This window comes from Schistocerca gregaria, chromosome 8 (genome assembly GCF_023897955.1).
Source record: "Schistocerca gregaria isolate iqSchGreg1 chromosome 8, iqSchGreg1.2, whole genome shotgun sequence".
NCBI lineage: Eukaryota > Metazoa > Arthropoda > Insecta > Orthoptera > Acrididae > Schistocerca > Schistocerca gregaria.
Window position 1 is genome coordinate 411,318,466 of NC_064927.1, and position 17,364 is coordinate 411,335,829.

General features: G+C 47.9%; 1 protein-coding gene across 1 annotated transcript in view; it reads right to left on the reverse strand.

Annotated features, from left to right (window-relative positions):
* Positions 1–760: 760 nt before the first annotated feature.
* The window catches only part of LOC126285222 (protein O-mannosyl-transferase TMTC2-like), a 534,787-nt gene continuing 518,183 nt past the window's right edge, over positions 761–17,364 (reverse strand). The window contains exon 11 of the mRNA XM_049984523.1: positions 761–4,186. Within this exon, the coding sequence (XP_049840480.1) occupies positions 4,148–4,186 (39 nt within the window). The 3' untranslated portion in view covers positions 761–4,147. The remainder of the gene's footprint in view (positions 4,187–17,364) is intronic.

The window sequence follows — 17,364 nt, forward strand, 5'->3', positions numbered from 1 at the left end:
ATCCAAATCTGCTTCTGAAGCTGTAGAAAGCACGTATGCAAGCAGGGAAGGAAGCATAAACAACCAGAGTAATGGGACCTGGCTCCCTATTACTCGGTGTAAGTATAGACAAGCTGAATTTTCTGGTAACGTTTGGTAGAAATGGTGACAGTGAAATCTCTATTAAAAAATTTGGTACATCCAGAGCTGCTAAAGACATGTTTGTGGTAAGACACGGAATGTGAATAAAACCTTCACTAATTTTGTACTGTACGACGTGCCTTAAAGTGTTTTCTTGGCCTCATTACTCTAAAATTTGGCACTGTCTGATGCTTTAAGATTCTGGGAGAAGGTAGGGTTGAGATTAGGGCAGAACACAGCTAGAGTTATGCGAGAAGTGGATGTGCTGAGAATAGGCCAAGCGGAGTTTGCTCCTCATTGAATGACAAAAGAAGCACGAAAGAAAAGAAGAAGGTAAGCACTGGGCGATTGTGACACTGCAGAGGATTCAGATAATGGACCAGGATAATTCTAGTGCATAAAAAAGGCAGAACTATAAGTGTGTATAAATGTTTGTAAGTAAAAAACTTTGGATCTCAATATCTCAGAACTGCTGTTTTTGGTATAAATGACCTGTTCTCTCAAAATGTACTGAAAGTAGAGGCACAAAATTTTCACAGCATGCCAATAATAAGATTCAACACATTTGAAAATAGATAAATTAAAATGTTCTATGTTGCTTAGTTTTTATGTTCATTTATTTACAAAGTTCTGGCAAAAAATTAAGAGTTTGTGAAAAAATCAGAATACAATTTTTGCAATAATTCTAATTCATAATATCTACAAAAGTGTACTCATTAGTTATGCAAAATTGGAAGCTGGTGTCTTAAACGCTTTCCAAGATAATGGGTCATAACTTTTGATAATGTAATATTTGCAGCAGATGGCGTACAATATCGCCTTGAGTGTAATAGTCACAGTCAGAAATGCGAAGTGTGTAATAATTGCAGAGCACAAAATTTGAGATTGGTATGAAGGACAAGGTAAATAATGGCTTTGATATTCTTAATATTAATACATTTATAGGCACAGTGGTAATCACGTAACAAAGACGTGTCCGCGAGTAAGAGCTAGAAATCAGGACCGTTAGAATTTCAGAGGTACGTAAAAAATAGAAATAAATAGGAACACCAATGAATGTGTCTCATGAAAAAAAGACTATATTTGTACAAAACATACACACAGACATTATCATTGTACACCAATCACATGTACGTCCGCTTACACACACACATTACTAATAAAGCACCAATGAGCAACATGGAAGAGTTCTTTTAAGTTAAACATACAGACTAGTTTAAGGAAGAAGGAAATTAAAACAATGTGTAGTATTTTGTACATCACACAACGACGTTACTGTAGAATCATATCGGAAGCATATGTCCCCTAGCGCTTTTAAAATCCAGCTTTTGCAAAAATCCATCTGTTTATCTGAACACTTCACCTCGACGTCGCTTTGCTCACAGTTGCAGAAAATGTGTGAGCACTGTGCTCTAGAAATGCAGGGCTGCAGTCTGAATGAGCATGTAAAATACAATTTTTCTCTTACCTGTATCGACACAACCACATTTATGTAAAACTAATCCCCATTATTCTTCACCACCGTGCATTATCACGTAGCACAACACATCCAAGAGAAAATAATATCTACCAGAACGCTTAACGTAACGCAGACAGCTTCGTAGTTGAAGCTAGGCCGATTTGCTAAGATGAAGGATTACATTAAGAAATTGTTCGAAATAAATACATGATGCATGTACATTTCTGTATAGCAGTTTTAAAATCAAGTCATAGTAGTAATGTTTTGGATACAAATGAATTAGTTCCAAGTCTGTTTATGAAAGTGACAGCATCACGGAGGATTCATCAAAAAATAAAAAATAAAATAATTCTTCGTGTGGTCGGGTCAGTGATGATATGGTGAGACAAAAGACGGTTCCTTTCGTGACAGTAGCTGGGTAGAATCTTGTCGGTACCTCTCAAGAGCGCGACAGTGTAAATCAGGATAAATGCGCATTGGTATGAATCCCGCTACTTGCGAGTATGAATAAGGAAGAATGGAAGATTACTGTCTAAGATCCCGTTAACTGTACTTAGGGCCGGCAGCATAAGGCAGCATTGCTGGGAGGCTGAGGAAGAAAAGCGGCCACACGCTTTTCAAACGACCAGCTGTTTTCCTTGAGAGGTTTAGGGGAAACATGAAAAGCTGAATCCCACAGACCTTATCTGGATGGTTCGACGGGGATTTGACGCGCCGTCTTCACCAGTGCGAGTCCAGTGCTGTCCTGACCAATGCGAACTTTCTTACGGTGGCCCAAAGCAAATGTCGAGATTTCCTGTTCGTGCAGTGGTGGAGAGTTGCAGACCCACTACCGGAGTACACTTTCGCTGTTCACTGCCGAGCGCACTTTGGCTGACGCGAGACACTGCTCAGCTGTGGAGCACATCTTGCTCTCACAGTCTCCCACGTAAAGGCGACGTAAAAGGTGTGCTCATCTTATCCGGACAATACAATACAATATGATTTTGTGAGGAAAGCAATGAAAAATTTTGCAACTCCTGTAGACATATACGTTCACCTTCCATCCCTTGTGTCTCGTTATTCAGCGCTTACGTAGCGAAGTCAACAGGAGGGTGGGTCGGGGATTTTCTTTGCTAGGGATTGGGTGTATGTGTGTATGTATATGTTGTGCTCAACATCGTCGACAAGCAAGTCCTCGAATAAAAGGCTTCTACTTGGCGGCCGAACTCGGATCACAAATATACCATATGCACATTCATTTTTTTTAATTTTTTTTTTTTAACGTAGCGAAAGGAGTGAGACTGTGCTGTGCTGGCATTTATTCCGGATGACAAGAGATAGTGCGCCTCGCTTATTTTGGCAAAACATTAGAAACCTGAATTTCTCGCGACATACGAAAATTTCAGGCACACGGAGTCTGAAAAACAGACTATCTGGTTATTATGAGCACGCATCTCAAAAATATAATTATTAATTGTTGCCTTCGCAGGAGAAATCTGATTTTCTACACGATTGTATTTTCTTGAGTAACTGTTTAAACAACATTACAATATGATTAACGAACAAACTCTTTACGTAATACAACACCAAATGTGTAGCTGAAAGTGGGAAGGCATGCATAAGTAAGATCCTAATTACAGATGCCGATTACAATGTGTTTCCAGTAAGGAATGGGAAGCATCTTCATTGTCAGTCTCAAATGGTAGCGGCTTTGTGTTTCCATTTCGATGTTGAGGAGGAACAGAGGAATGAGCTGAATTTATGGCGTGACTACGAGAGCGCCTTCTGCGTCAGTGCAGAGTCTCTAGTAGCATAACGTAATGATGGCGTATGCTGAGCAATTAAAAGCCATCTGTGGGCTATAAGTGGTCACCACGAAAGAAGCTACGATAGTCAGTTGTTCCTGACAACCAACGAACAAGATTTTACGCAGTAAGTGAACCGAGAATGACGTGAAGGTCGATGGCAGCATGTCATGACCTCCCACAAATGCAGGATGCTTTTCGATCGGTACCCCTGGGATTTGCAGTGGGATGATAGAGGCTAGCTCCAGCAGACTCCTTTTATTTCCAAAGTTGAAAACCCCGTTGAAAGGACAAAGATTTACAACGATAGACGAGACAAAAGAAAAGCTGCAGACGCGCGCTTCGCGCGATCCAGAAAGAGACGTACCGAGACTGCTTCCGGAAGTGGAAAAGGCGTTGAGGGTGATGTTTCAATTGTGGAGGAGAGTATTTGAAAAGAGCTATTGGACAATAATGAGCGTAGAAAAAAATTGTCGACAAATTTCCGCAGTTATTTATTTTTTTAAACAGACCTCGTTAATTTACTCTCTAGTTACTTCACTAGGTGTATTGTATAGTGTTTCAGGGAGCAGATTTTGCTGGCGAGAAGCTATGTGGCTGAGACGGTCGTCCCCGGATGTTTCGTAGACTGCAGCAGTCTCAGCCACGCTGGTCTTCACGAAGGCGCCGCAGTCTTCCCGTCGGAGCGGCAGGTGGTTCTGAGGGCAGAGGCGCCCTGCAGTCGCCTCCTCCCTGCCAGAGTGGTACGCTGGCGGCTGGCAGCGGCGAGCTGTCCCTGGTCTCAGGAGGCACCCGGGCTCCTGTCCGGAGCACACCTTCCCTGCACACACCAAGAAACGAAATAAGCGCTGCAGTTGCTTCGCGATCTGGACTTTTCAGCGAGAGAGAAAGTACACTACTGGCCATTAAAATTGCTACACCAAGAAGAAATGCAGATGATAAACGGGTATTCAATTGGACAAATATATTATACTAGAACTGACATGTGATTACATTTTCACGCAATTTGGGTGCATAGATCCTGAGAAATCAGTGGCCAGAACAACCACCTCTGGCCGTAATAACGGCCTTAACACGTCTGGGCATTGAGTCAAGCAGAGCTTGGATGGCGTGTACAAATATAGCTGCCCATGCAGCTTCAACACGATACCACAGTTCATCAAGAGCAGTGACTGGTGTATTGTGACGAGCCAGTTGCTTGGCCACCATTGACCAGACGTTTTCAATTGGTGCAAGATCTGGAGAATATTCTGGCCAGGGCAGCAGTCGAATATTTTCTGTATCCAGACAGGCCCGTACAGGACCTGCAACATGCAGTCGTGCATTTTCCTGTTGAAGTGTAGGGTTTCCCAGGGATCGAATGAAGGGTAAAGCCACGGGTCGTAAGCCATCTGAAATGTAACGTCCACTGTTCAAAATGCAGTCAAATCGAACAAGAGGTGAACGAGAAGTGTAACCAGTGGCATCCAATACCATCACGCCGGGTGATTCACCAGTATGGCGATGACAAATACACGCTTCCAATGTGCGTTCACCGCGATGTCGCAACACGCGGATGCTACCATCATGATACTGAAAACAGAACCGCGATTTATCCGGAAAAAAAGACCTGTTGCCATTTGTGCACCCAGGCTCGTCGTTGAGTACACCATCGCAGACACTCCTGTCTGTGACGCAGCGTTAAGGTTAACCGCAGCCATGTTCTCCGAGCTGATAGTCCATGCTGCTACAAACGTAGTCGAACTGTTCGTGCAGATGATTGTTGTCTTGCAAGCGTCCCCATCTGTTGACTTAGGAAACGAGACGTGGCTGCACGATCCGTTACAGCCATGCGGATAAGATGCCTGTCATCTCGACTGCTAGTGACACGAGGCCTTTGGGATCCAGCACGGCGTTCCGTCTTACCCTCCTGAACCCACTGATTCCATATTCTGCTAACAGTCATTGGATCTCGACCAACGCGAGCAGCAATGTCGCGATACGATAAAACTCAATCGCGATAAGCTACAATCCGACCTTTATCAAAGTCGGAAACGTGATGGTACGCATTTATCCTCCTTACACGAGGCATCACAAAAACCTTTCACCAGGCAACGCCGGTCAACGGCTGTTTGTGTATGAGAAATCGGTTGGAAACTTTCCTCATGTCAGCACGTTGTAGGTGTCGCCACCGGCGCCAGCCTTGTGTGAATGCTCTGAAAAGCTAATCATTTGCATATCATAGCATATTCTTCCTGTCGGTTAAATTTCGCGTCTGTATGACGTCATATTCGTGGTGTAGCAATTGTAATGGTCAGTAGTGTATTTTGTAACTAAAATAGCTCTGAGCACTATGGGATTCAACTGCTGTGGTCATCAGTCCCCTAGAACTTAGAACTACTTAAACCTAAATAACCTAAGGACATCACACACATCCATGCCCGAGGCAGGATTCGAACCTGCGACCGTAGCAGTCCCACGGTTCTGGACTGCGCGCCTAGAACCGCGAGACCACCGCGACCGGCCTTATTTTGATACACTAATGAGCAAAACGTTATGACCAGCTACTGAACAATATAAATATTTCCTTGTGGGACATTCACAACTGTTCTGCAACATGTTCGTGGTAAACAAATTCGCCACACCGAGCGAGGTGGCGCAGTGGTTAGCACATTGGATTTAAATTGGGGAGAACGACGTTTCAAATTCGCATCCGGCCATCCTGATTTAGGTTTTCCACGATTTCCCTAAATCGCTTCAGGCAATTGCGGGGATGGTTCCCTTGATAGAGCACGGCCGTCTTCCTTCCCCTTCCTTCACTAATCCGATGGGACCGATGACCTCGTGGTTTGATCCTCTCCCCCAAATCAACCAACCAACCAAATCCACAACAGTTGTAAATAAGTTATTGACAGCAGTCTTGCACGACAGGAGACGCTACACAGCTTCAAGAATTCAGGGGTACCTGATATCTGACGCATTTGTTTACCACAAGTGTGTACTTAACAATGTTTCGGTCCACCTAGAAACACAATAACGCTGCGATTCTACATTCGAAAAGACCCTGGTAGGATCCTGGAAGCATGTCACTACACATATTTATGCACAGGTTACGCGTGGCCATAAATTATGGACCGGTGGTTCGCGGGCACAGAGCCCGACAGCGTTGCAGATGTTCCATAGGACCCAGATCAGGCGAATTTAATGGCAAAGACATCAAATTTGACTCCACTCTCACGCTCCTCAAATCAATGTAACAAGGTTATAGCCTTCTGACACGGACATTTGTCTTGCAGGAAAATGTCATCGCCATCGGGGAGACATCAGGCATGGAGGGACGCTGGACGTCTGCAGTCACGTTCACGCAGTCCACAGCTGTCATGGTGTCTTCGACTAGCACCACAGATCCCATGGAAGACCTGGACAGTGTCTCCCATGGTATAATACTGCCCCTTTGCTCTCACCCCCTAAGCTTTGTCTGTGGCGCCTTGCGTGTTTCATTCAGGAGTTCGCCAGGATAACGGCTTATCCAAGACACCCACAACCTCGTGTAACCAGAATGTGGTTGATCCGATCAGGTGACGCGGTGTCTTCGACTAGTACCACAGACCCCATGGAAGACCTGGACAGTGTCTCCCATGGTATAATACCTCCCCTTTGCTCGCACCCCCTTGGCTTTTGTCTGTGGCGCCGTGCATGTTTCATTCAGGAGTTCGCCTGGGTAACGGCTTATCCGAGACAACCACAACCTCGTGTAACCAGAATGTGGTTGATCCGATCAGGTGACTCGGTGTCTTCGATTAGTACCCCACGTCCCATGGAAGTCCTGGTCAGTGACTCCCATGGCATAATACCGCCCCTTTGCTCCCACCCCCTAGGCGTTTGTCTGTGGCGCCGTACGTGTTTCATTCAGGAGTTCGCCTGGGTAACGGCTTATACAAGACACCCACAACCTCGTGTAACCAGAATGTGGTTGATCCGATCAGGTGATACGGTGTCTTCGACTAGTACCACAGACCCCATGGAAGACCTGGAGAGTGTCTCCCATGCCATAATACTGCCCCTTTGCTCCCACCCCCGTGGCATTTGTCTGTGGCGCCGTGCGTGTTTCACTCAGGAGTTCGCCTGGGAAACGGCTTATCCGAGACAACCACAACCTCGTGTAATCAGAATGTGGTTGATCCGATCAGGTGACATTGTGTCTTCGATTAGTACCCCACGTCCCATGGAAGTCCTGGTCAGTGACTCCCATGGCATAATACCGCCCCTTTGCTCCCACCCCCTATGCTTTGTCTGTGGCGCCGTGCGTGTTTCATTCAGGAGTTCGCCTGGGTAACGGCTTATCCAAGACACCCACAACCTCGTGTAACCAGAATGTGGTTGATCCGATCAGGTGACACGGTGTCTTCGACTAGTACCACAGACCCCATGGAAGACCTGGAGAGTGTCTCCCATGCCATAATACTGCCCCTTTGCTCCCACCCCCGTGGCATTTGTCTGTGGCGCCGTGCGTGTTTCACTCAGGAGTTCGCCTGGGAAACGGCTTATCCGAGACAACCACAACCTCGTGTAATCAGAATGTGGTTGATCCGATCAGGTGACATTGTGTCTTCGATTAGTACCCCACGTCCCATGGAAGTCCTGGTCAGTGACTCCCATGGCATAATACCGCCCCTTTGCTCCCACCCCCTAGGCGTTTGTCTGTGGCGCCGTACGTGTTTCATTCAGGAGTTCGCCTGGGTAACGGCTTATACAAGACACCCACAACCTCGTGTAACCAGAATGTGGTTGATCCGATCAGGTGACACGGTGTCTTCGACTAGTACCACAGACCCCATGGAAGACCTGGAGAGTGTCTCCCATGCCATAATACTGCCCCTTTGCTCCCACCCCCGTGGCATTTGTCTGTGGCGCCGTGCGTGTTTCACTCAGGAGTTCGCCTGGGAAACGGCTTATCCGAGACAACCACAACCTCGTGTAATCAGAATGTGGTTGATCCGATCAGGTGACATTGTGTCTTCGATTAGTACCCCACGTCCCATGGAAGTCCTGGTCAGTGACTCCCATGGCATAATACCGCCCCTTTGCTCCCACCCCCTAGGCGTTTGTCTGTGGCGCCGTACGTGTTTCATTCAGGAGTTCGCCTGGGTAACGGCTTATACAAGACACCCACAACCTCGTGTAACCAGAATGTGGTTGATCCGATCAGGTGACACGGTGTCTTCGACTAGTACCACAGACCCCATGGAAGACCTGGAGAGTGTCTCCCATGCCATAATACTGCCCCTTTGCTCCCACCCCCGTGGCATTTGTCTGTGGCGCCGTGCGTGTTTCACTCAGGAGTTCGCCTGGGAAACGGCTTATCCGAGACAACCACAACCTCGTGTAATCAGAATGTGGTTGATCCGATCAGGTGACATTGTGTCTTCGATTAGTACCCCACGTCCCATGGAAGTCCTGGTCAGTGACTCCCATGGCATAATACCGCCCCTTTGCTCCCACCCCCTATGCTTTGTCTGTGGCACCGTGCGTGTTTCATTCAGGAGTTCGCCTGGGTAACGGCTTATCCAAGACACCCACAACCTCGTGTAACCAGAATGTGGTTGATCCGATCAGGTGACACGGTGTCTTCGACTAGTACCACAGACCCCATGGAAGACCTGGAGAGTGTCTCCCATGCCATAATACTGCCCCTTTGCTCCCACCCCCGTGGCATTTGTCTGTGGCGCCGTGCGTGTTTCATTCAGGAGTTCGCCTGGGAAACGTCTTATCCGAGACAACCACAACCTCGTGTAATCAGAATGTGGTTGATCCGATCAGGTGACATTGTGTCTTCGATTAGTACCCCACGTCCCATGGAAGGCCTGGTCAGTGTCTCCCATGGCATAATACCGCCCCTTTGCTCCCACCCCCTAGGCGTTTGTCTGTGGCGCCGTGCGTGTTTCATTCAGGAGTTCGCCTGGGTAACGTCTTATCCAAGACACCCACAACCTCGTGTAACCAGAATGTGGTTGATCCGATCAGGTGACGCGGTGTCTTCGACTAGTACCACAGACCCCATGGAAGACCTGGAGAGTGTCTCCCATGCCATAATACTGCCCCTTTGCTCCCACCCCCGTGGCATTTGTCTGTGGCGCCGTGCGTGTTTCACTCAGGAGTTCGCCTGGGAAACGGCTTATCCGAGACAACCACAACCTCGTGTAATCAGAATGTGGTTGATCCGATCAGGTGACATTGTGTCTTCGATTAGTACCCCACGTCCCATGGAAGTCCTGGTCAGTGACTCCCATGGCATAATACCGCCCCTTTGCTCCCACCCCCTATGCTTTGTCTGTGGCGCCGTGCGTGTTTCATTCAGGAGTTCGCCTGGGTAACGGCTTATCCAAGACACCCACAACCTCGTGTAACCAGAATGTGGTTGATCCGATCAGGTGACACGGTGTCTTCGACTAGTACCACAGACCCCATGGAAGACCTGGAGAGTGTCTCCCATGCCATAATACTGCCCCTTTGCTCCCACCCCCGTGGCATTTGTCTGTGGCGCCGTGCGTGTTTCATTCAGGAGTTCGCCTGGGAAACGGCTTATCCGAGACAACCACAACCTCGTGTAATCAGAATGTGGTTGATCCGATCAGGTGACATTGTGTCTTCGATTAGTACCCCACGTCCCATGGAAGTCCTGGTCAGTGACTCCCATGGCATAATACCGCCCCTTTGCTCCCACCCCCTATGCTTTGTCTGTGGCGCCGTGCGTGTTTCATTCAGGAGTTCGCCTGGGTAACGGCTTATCCAAGACACCCACAACCTCGTGTAACCAGAATGTGGTTGATCCGATCAGGTGACACGGTGTCTTCGACTAGTACCACAGACCCCATGGAAGACCTGGAGAGTGTCTCCCATGCCATAATACTGCCCCTTTGCTCCCACCCCCGTGGCATTTGTCTGTGGCGCCGTGCGTGTTTCATTCAGGAGTTCGCCTGGGAAACGGCTTATCCGAGACAACCACAACCTCGTGTGATCAGAATGTGGTTGATCCGATCAGGTGACATTGTGTCTTCGATTAGTACCCCACGTCCCATGGAAGTCCTGGTCAGTGACTCCCATGGCATAATACCGCCCCTTTGCTCCCACCCCCTATGCTTTGTCTGTGGCGCCGTGCGTGTTTCATTCAGGAGTTCGCCTGGGTAACGGCTTATCCAAGACACCCACAACCTCGTGTAACCAGAATGTGGTTGATCCGATCAGGTGACACGGTGTCTTCGACTAGTACCACAGACCCCATGGAAGACCTGGAGAGTGTCTCCCATGCCATAATACTGCCCCTTTGCTCCCACCCCCGTGGCATTTGTCTGTGGCGCCGTGCGTGTTTCATTCAGGAGTTCGCCTGGGAAACGGCTTATCCGAGACAACCACAACCTCGTGTAATCAGAATGTGGTTGATCCGATCAGGTGACATTGTGTCTTCGATTAGTACCCCACGTCCCATGGAAGGCCTGGTCAGTGTCTCCCATGGCATAATACCGCCCCTTTGCTCCCACCCCCTAGGCGTTTGTCTGTGGCGCCGTGCGTGTTTCATTCAGGAGTTCGCCTGGGTAACGTCTTATCCGAGACAACCACAACCTCGTGTAACCAGAATGTGGTTGATCCAATCAGGTGACACGCGTCCATTGATCCACAGTCCATACACGACGATCCCGTACGATCTTCAATCGTCGCTCACGATGTCGTATGATCGGCAGGTAAGATGTATGGATCGGGTTCTACATAAACCCCATCTCCAACAATGTGAATTTAACGATGCGCTGTGAGAACACTTTCGCCTGCACCAGCATTGTGACCTATAGTCAGTTCTACGACACATCACCGCCTATCCTGCTTCACAGACTGGACAAACCTCTAACCTCCACGATCTATGACGAGGTGTGGAATTCCAACACCGTGCTGCTCGCTGGTGGTTTTACTGTCCTTCAACCTCTCTCGACACATGTTCACAACAGTATCGCGCGAAAAACTAACCATCTTCGCCGCTTCTCAGATCCTCGCTTCCGTTCCGGCACCGCACCACAATAATGTGTACGTTTGTCAAAGTAGCGAGTGTTAGTGAACTCCCTTATCTTATTCCCGTATCGTCGCTAGAACGGTACGGGGATGTATGTCCAATTCTCATACAAACGTAGCAATTGTAAAGCACTGTCGCGTTCGCTAGTTAAAAAGTGCATGTTTACGCCAACAAAAAAATTAACCTCTAAGCACTAGTTTACTATCTCAACGTACTCATTTCGAAGCTCTGGCAGGTGATAGCAAAACAGCACACACTCCACTGCAGAGTGACAAATCCATTATGGAAATTACCCTACGCAAAGGCAAAGGAATTTCTCCACAATATCCTTTCTTCCAGGAGCGCTGATCCATGAAGGTATACAGCAGAGTGTAGCTTCTGTGAACTTGGCAAATAGGCAAGTCAAGTTCTAAGGGAGGGCGGGAGGTGGGGGGGGGGGGGGGGCGGCGCGCAAGCAGGGGTATCTGCCCCGGTCGCCAAACTCATATTCTTGAAGAAAAAAACCTTGTTTCGCAAAGTGCCTGGCATACAGCACACGTTGGTCCATGTATTATTCATTTGATTTTGAATCGCACAACTGTTGGTTTTTGGACATTTTTGGACACATTCTAAGTACATTTCTGAACGAATCATAAGCTGACTTTTAGATGCATGCATAGTGCACGTGATGTCTCTGCCAGAGGCATCCCGGTGTCGCATCTAGAAGTAAAAAAACTTTCCCGCAGATAAAAGGGGACGACGCTATACGATCTGAGAGAAATAGACCCGAACGGGTGACTGCCAATCAGCGCTGTTACAGTTCGCGAAATACATAGATTCAGACTACCAGAGTGGAAATAAACGACTAATAGGAATAACAGGTAAGAAATATTACATATTATCTTTTCAGTGTGTGCAAGAAAATGAAATTTTGATAGAATATTTTTGCCAGATTGCTACAGCATGGACCATTTGTACAGTCCCCGTTTAGCAGCCGATAAAGTTCTATTCTCGGAATAGTGAGGGACATGCGTTGTACGAACAGGTAATAACGCCTAACAGGAGAATAAACGCGTGATAATTAAACCAGCGAACTGGCCGGGTAAGTGAAGTTAACCGAAGGATGAGTTTTCACAATGGCAGGAACAGTTACAGAAATAGTGATGAGAAGATTGTTTGCCAGAACAAGGAAGGAGAAGAAACTGGGACATTATACAAATGAATATGACGATTTCTAATCCGTATAAAAATTTCGTACTGCTACTTTTCGATCTCATGCTTGATAAACTGGAGCATATGAATGAAATGTGAAACTATTTTCTAAAATAAAATTTTTCGGTTGTAGTGCCTAATGGACATATAATGTTGGTACTTCGCGAATTCCATGCTGTTATGTTACAGAAAGACCGTTTGTGCCAAAACAGTCTCGCTTATTTGGCGTGTGTTACAATTGCTCCAATATTAGAAAGACCCACTTCGTTTTGTCCAGCAGACGGTGACAAAATAGATGTAATCAGATCGAGAAACCACACCAGTCTCCGGTACTATTCAGACTAACAGCCTTTTCAGTATTAGACAAATAACTTTCTAATTTTTCATGTAGCGAAACGTTCGACGAACGTTGATGAGGTAATAGATTCATTCGGAAAAAGGAAAGCACGCCGTCTAAAGCTGTAGCAAGATTAGAGAGGAAAAAATGCTGGGACCCAAGAATTGAAGATATGTGTTCTGTCTTGCTTGTCTCTCGTCTTTACTGGTTTTATGTTTCCTACATTTCATTTTATGTCACTCAAGAGAGAACGTTATTAGGTAATAGGCAATAAAGAGTGCAAATTTTATGAACAGTTTTCGTTCTCTCGGTTAGAAATATTTGTAGGATGTCAAATCGGCCGACTGGAAGCAGGAGAAGGACCAGAGGCCACTTTAGTTTCCACTGTCCTGAATGTACGTTTGATGGCTTCCTTTACAAAATATACACGTTTGAATTCCATAGGGCAAAATACAGTGACGTTCGATAGAAGAATGCTGTGTGAAAAGGCGTGGCACTGCAGTTTGGCACACTTAAGACCTTACAACACGTCTTACATTTCCTCGAACATATACACTACTGGCCATTAAAATTGCTACACCACGAAGATGACGTGCTACACACGCGAAATTTAACCGACCGGAAGAAGATGCTGTGATACGTAAATACACGCCACCCAAGCTCTGTTTGGCTCAATGCCCAGGCGTATCAAGGCCGTTATTGCGGCCAGAGGCGGTTGTTCTGGGTACTGATTTCTCAGGATCTATGCACCCAAATTGTGTGAAATTGTAATCACATGTGAGTTCTAGTATAATATACACTCCTGGAAATGGAAAAAAGAACACATTGACACAGGTGTGTCAGAGCCACCATACTTGCTCCGGACACTGCGAGAGGGCTGTACAAGCAATGATCACACGCACGGCACAGCGGACACACCAGAAACCGCGGTGTTGGCCGTCGAATGGCGCTAGCTGCGCAGCATTTGTGCACCGCCGCCGTCAGTGTCAGCCAGTTTGCCGTGGCATACGGAGCTCCATCGCAGTCTTTAACACTGGTAGCATGCCGCGACAGCGTGGACGTGAACCATATGTGCAGTTGACGGACTTTGAGCGAGAGCGTATAGTGGGCATGCGGGAGGCCGGGTGGACGTACCGCCGAATTGCTCAACACGTGGGGCGTGAGGTCTCCACAGTACATCGAAGTTGTCGCCAGTGGTCGGCGGAAGGTGCACGTGCCCGTCGACCTGGGACCAGACAGCAGCGACGCACGGATGCACGCCAAGACCGTAGGATCCTACGCAGTGCCGTAGGGGACCGCACCGCCACTTCCCAGCAAATTAGGGACACTGTTGCTCCTGGGGTATCGGCGAGGACCATTCGCAACCGTCTCCATGAAGCTGGGCTACGGTCCCGCACACCGTTAGGCCATCTTCCGCTCACGCCCCAACATCGTGCAGCCCGCCTCCAGTGGTGTCGCGACAGGCGAGAATGGAGGGACGAATGGAGACGTGTCGTCTTCAGCGATGAGAGTCGCTTCTGCCTTGGTGCCAATGATGGTCGTATGCGTGTTTGGCGCCGTGCAGGTGAGCGCCACAATCAGGACTGCATACGACCGAGGCACACAGGGCCAACACCCGGCATCATGGTGTGGTGAGCGATCTCCTACACTGGCCGTACACCTCTGGTGATCGTCGAGGGGACACTGAATAGTGCACGGTAAATCCAAACCGTCATCGAACCCATCGTTCTACCATTCCTAGACCGGCAAGGGAACTTGCTGTTCCAACAGGACAATGCACGTCTGCATGTATCCCGTGCCACCCAACGTGCTCTAGAAGGTGTAAGTCAACTACCCTGGCCAGCAAGATCTCCGGATCTGTCCCCCATTGAGCATGTTTGGGACTGGATGAAGCGTCGTCTCACGCGGTCTGCACGTCCAGCACGAACGCTGGTCCAACTGTGGTGCCAGGTGGAAATGGCACGGCAAGCCGTTCCACAGGACTGTTCAGGAAGATGTGCTCTACAAAATGAATTTATTTTTTGAAAAATCAATTTTTTAAAAATTTGTGACGTCGTATTTCAGGGCGCTCGAAAGGGTGGGGGCCTATCAAGTTTTACTCCTGGTCGGAAGCCTGCGACGGCGGTTCCTTAGTAGCTCTTGGGAAGCTTAGTCGGTAGAAGACTTGTATGCAAAAGGCAAAGGTCCCAGATTCGGACACTAGTCCAGTCCAGCGTACAGCTTTGATCTACCAGGGAGTTTTACAACAGTGCACACTCCGTGGCGTGTATAGAGATTCAGCCCCAAAGCTCTGAAGTATTTCAAAAGACTGCGTTTCGTTTAGCGACCACGTGTATACGAAAGAGAGAAATGTTTACTCCGCGCGCAGGTTGCACCACGTCCGAGAGACATTGCAGTATCGAGTTACGAACAGATGGGCGACGCCAGTTGTGCCGGGCCGGTGTGCTTCTGGGAACGCTCCGTTGTTTTGGTAGCGGCGCGCTGCGAGGAGCAGGCAGTGGGTCAGGTCAGGTGAAGGGCGCACGTCGCGACGCATCGACCTGTCGGCGCCCAACAGGTGGCTGGATGAGCCTGCTGACGTCGCTCTGTCTTCCAGAGAGAGGTTGGGCCACGCGAGGACCGCCGCCGAGTATACGGACGCAGGCCCCGTCCCTCGGATTCATTCAACATACGTTACATACATTTGCTGACTCCTAACAACAACATCTCTAGCCTTATTTGTTCATGGGACCCAGAAAATATTAGATACAGGCTCCCAGGTAGATGCCATTTTCTTTGGCTTCTTGAAGGCGTTCGATACCGTTCCGCACTGTCGCCTGATAAACAAAGTAAGAGCCTACGGAATATCTGACCAGCTCGGTGGCTGGATTGAAGAGTTTTTAGCAAACAGAACGCAGCATGTTGTTCTCAATGGAGAGACGTCTACAGACGTTAAAGTAACCTCTGGCGTGCCGCAGGGGAGTGTTATGGGTCCATTGCTTTTCGCAATGACCTAGTAGATAGTGTTGGAAGTCCCATGCGGCTTTTCGCGGATGATGCTGTAGTATACAGAGAAGTTGCAGCATTAGAAAATTGCTGCGAAATGCAGGAAGATCTGCAGCGGATAGACACTTGGTGCAGGGAGTGGCAACTGACCCTTAACATAGACAAATGTAATGTATTGCGAATACATAGAAAGAAGGATCGCGAATACATAGAAAGAAGGATCCTTTATTGTATGATTGATTATATGATAGCGGAACAAATATCTGGGAATGTGCGTGCGGAACGATTTGAAGTGGAATGATCATATAAAATTAATTGTTGGTAAGGTGGGTACCAGGTTGAGATTCATTGGGGGAGTCCTCCGAAAACGTAGTCCATCAACAAAGGAGATGGCTTACAAAACACTCGTTCGACCTATACTTGAGTATTGCTCATCAGTGTTCGATCCGTACCAGGTCTGGTTGACAGAGGAGACAGAAAAGATCCAAAAAAGAGCGGCGCGTTTCGTCACAGGGTTATTTAGTAAGCGTGATAGCGTTACGGATATGTTTAACAAACTCAAGTGACAGACTCTGCAAAAGAGGCGCTCTGCATCGCGGTGTAGCTTGCTGTCCAGGTTTCGAGAGGGTGCGTCTCTGGATGAGGTATCGAATATATTGCTTCCCTCTACTTATACCTCCCGAGGAGATCACGAATGTAATATTAGAGAGATTCGAGCCCGCACGGAGGCTTTCCAGCAGTCGTTCTTCCCGCAAACCATACGCGACTGGGGCAGGAAAGGGAGGTAATGACAGTGGGCACGTAAAGTGCCCTCCACCACACACCATTGGGTGGGTTGCGGAGTATAAATGTAGATGCAGATGTAGATGTATCACTCACGGACCTAAGGTTACCGGGGTGGTAGAGAACCGTACAAAACATTAGCCACACCTCAAATTGGGACACTGTTCACTTCGGATCGCTGCAGACCGTCCACAACTGACCCTCCATCGTTGACACGGAGGTGATGTGCTCGGTATGAGATGTGTGAGAAAAGTAATGGGAGTGATTTTTTATCTATAATTTTTTTTCAAACAATAACAACATTATTGCTCCCCTCGAAGTAGTTCCCTTCAGCAATGCTGAAGGGGTTCAACTGGTAGTGACTTTAACATGTCAGTCACATCTTTTTGAATGTACTCCAGAGTCCTAAAACGACGTTGATTTTTATTTTTTTTTAAACGTGTGTGGGCCCTTATGGGACTTAACTGGTAAGGTCATCAGTCCCTAAGCTTACACACTACTTAACCTAAATTATCCTAAGGACAAACACACACATCTATGCACGAGGGAGGACTCGAACCTCCGCTGCGACCAGCCGCACAGTCCATGACTGCAGCGCCTCAGACCACTCGGCTAAACCCGCGGGGCAAATGACGTTGTTTTAAGAAAAGAAAGGCGTCACAGG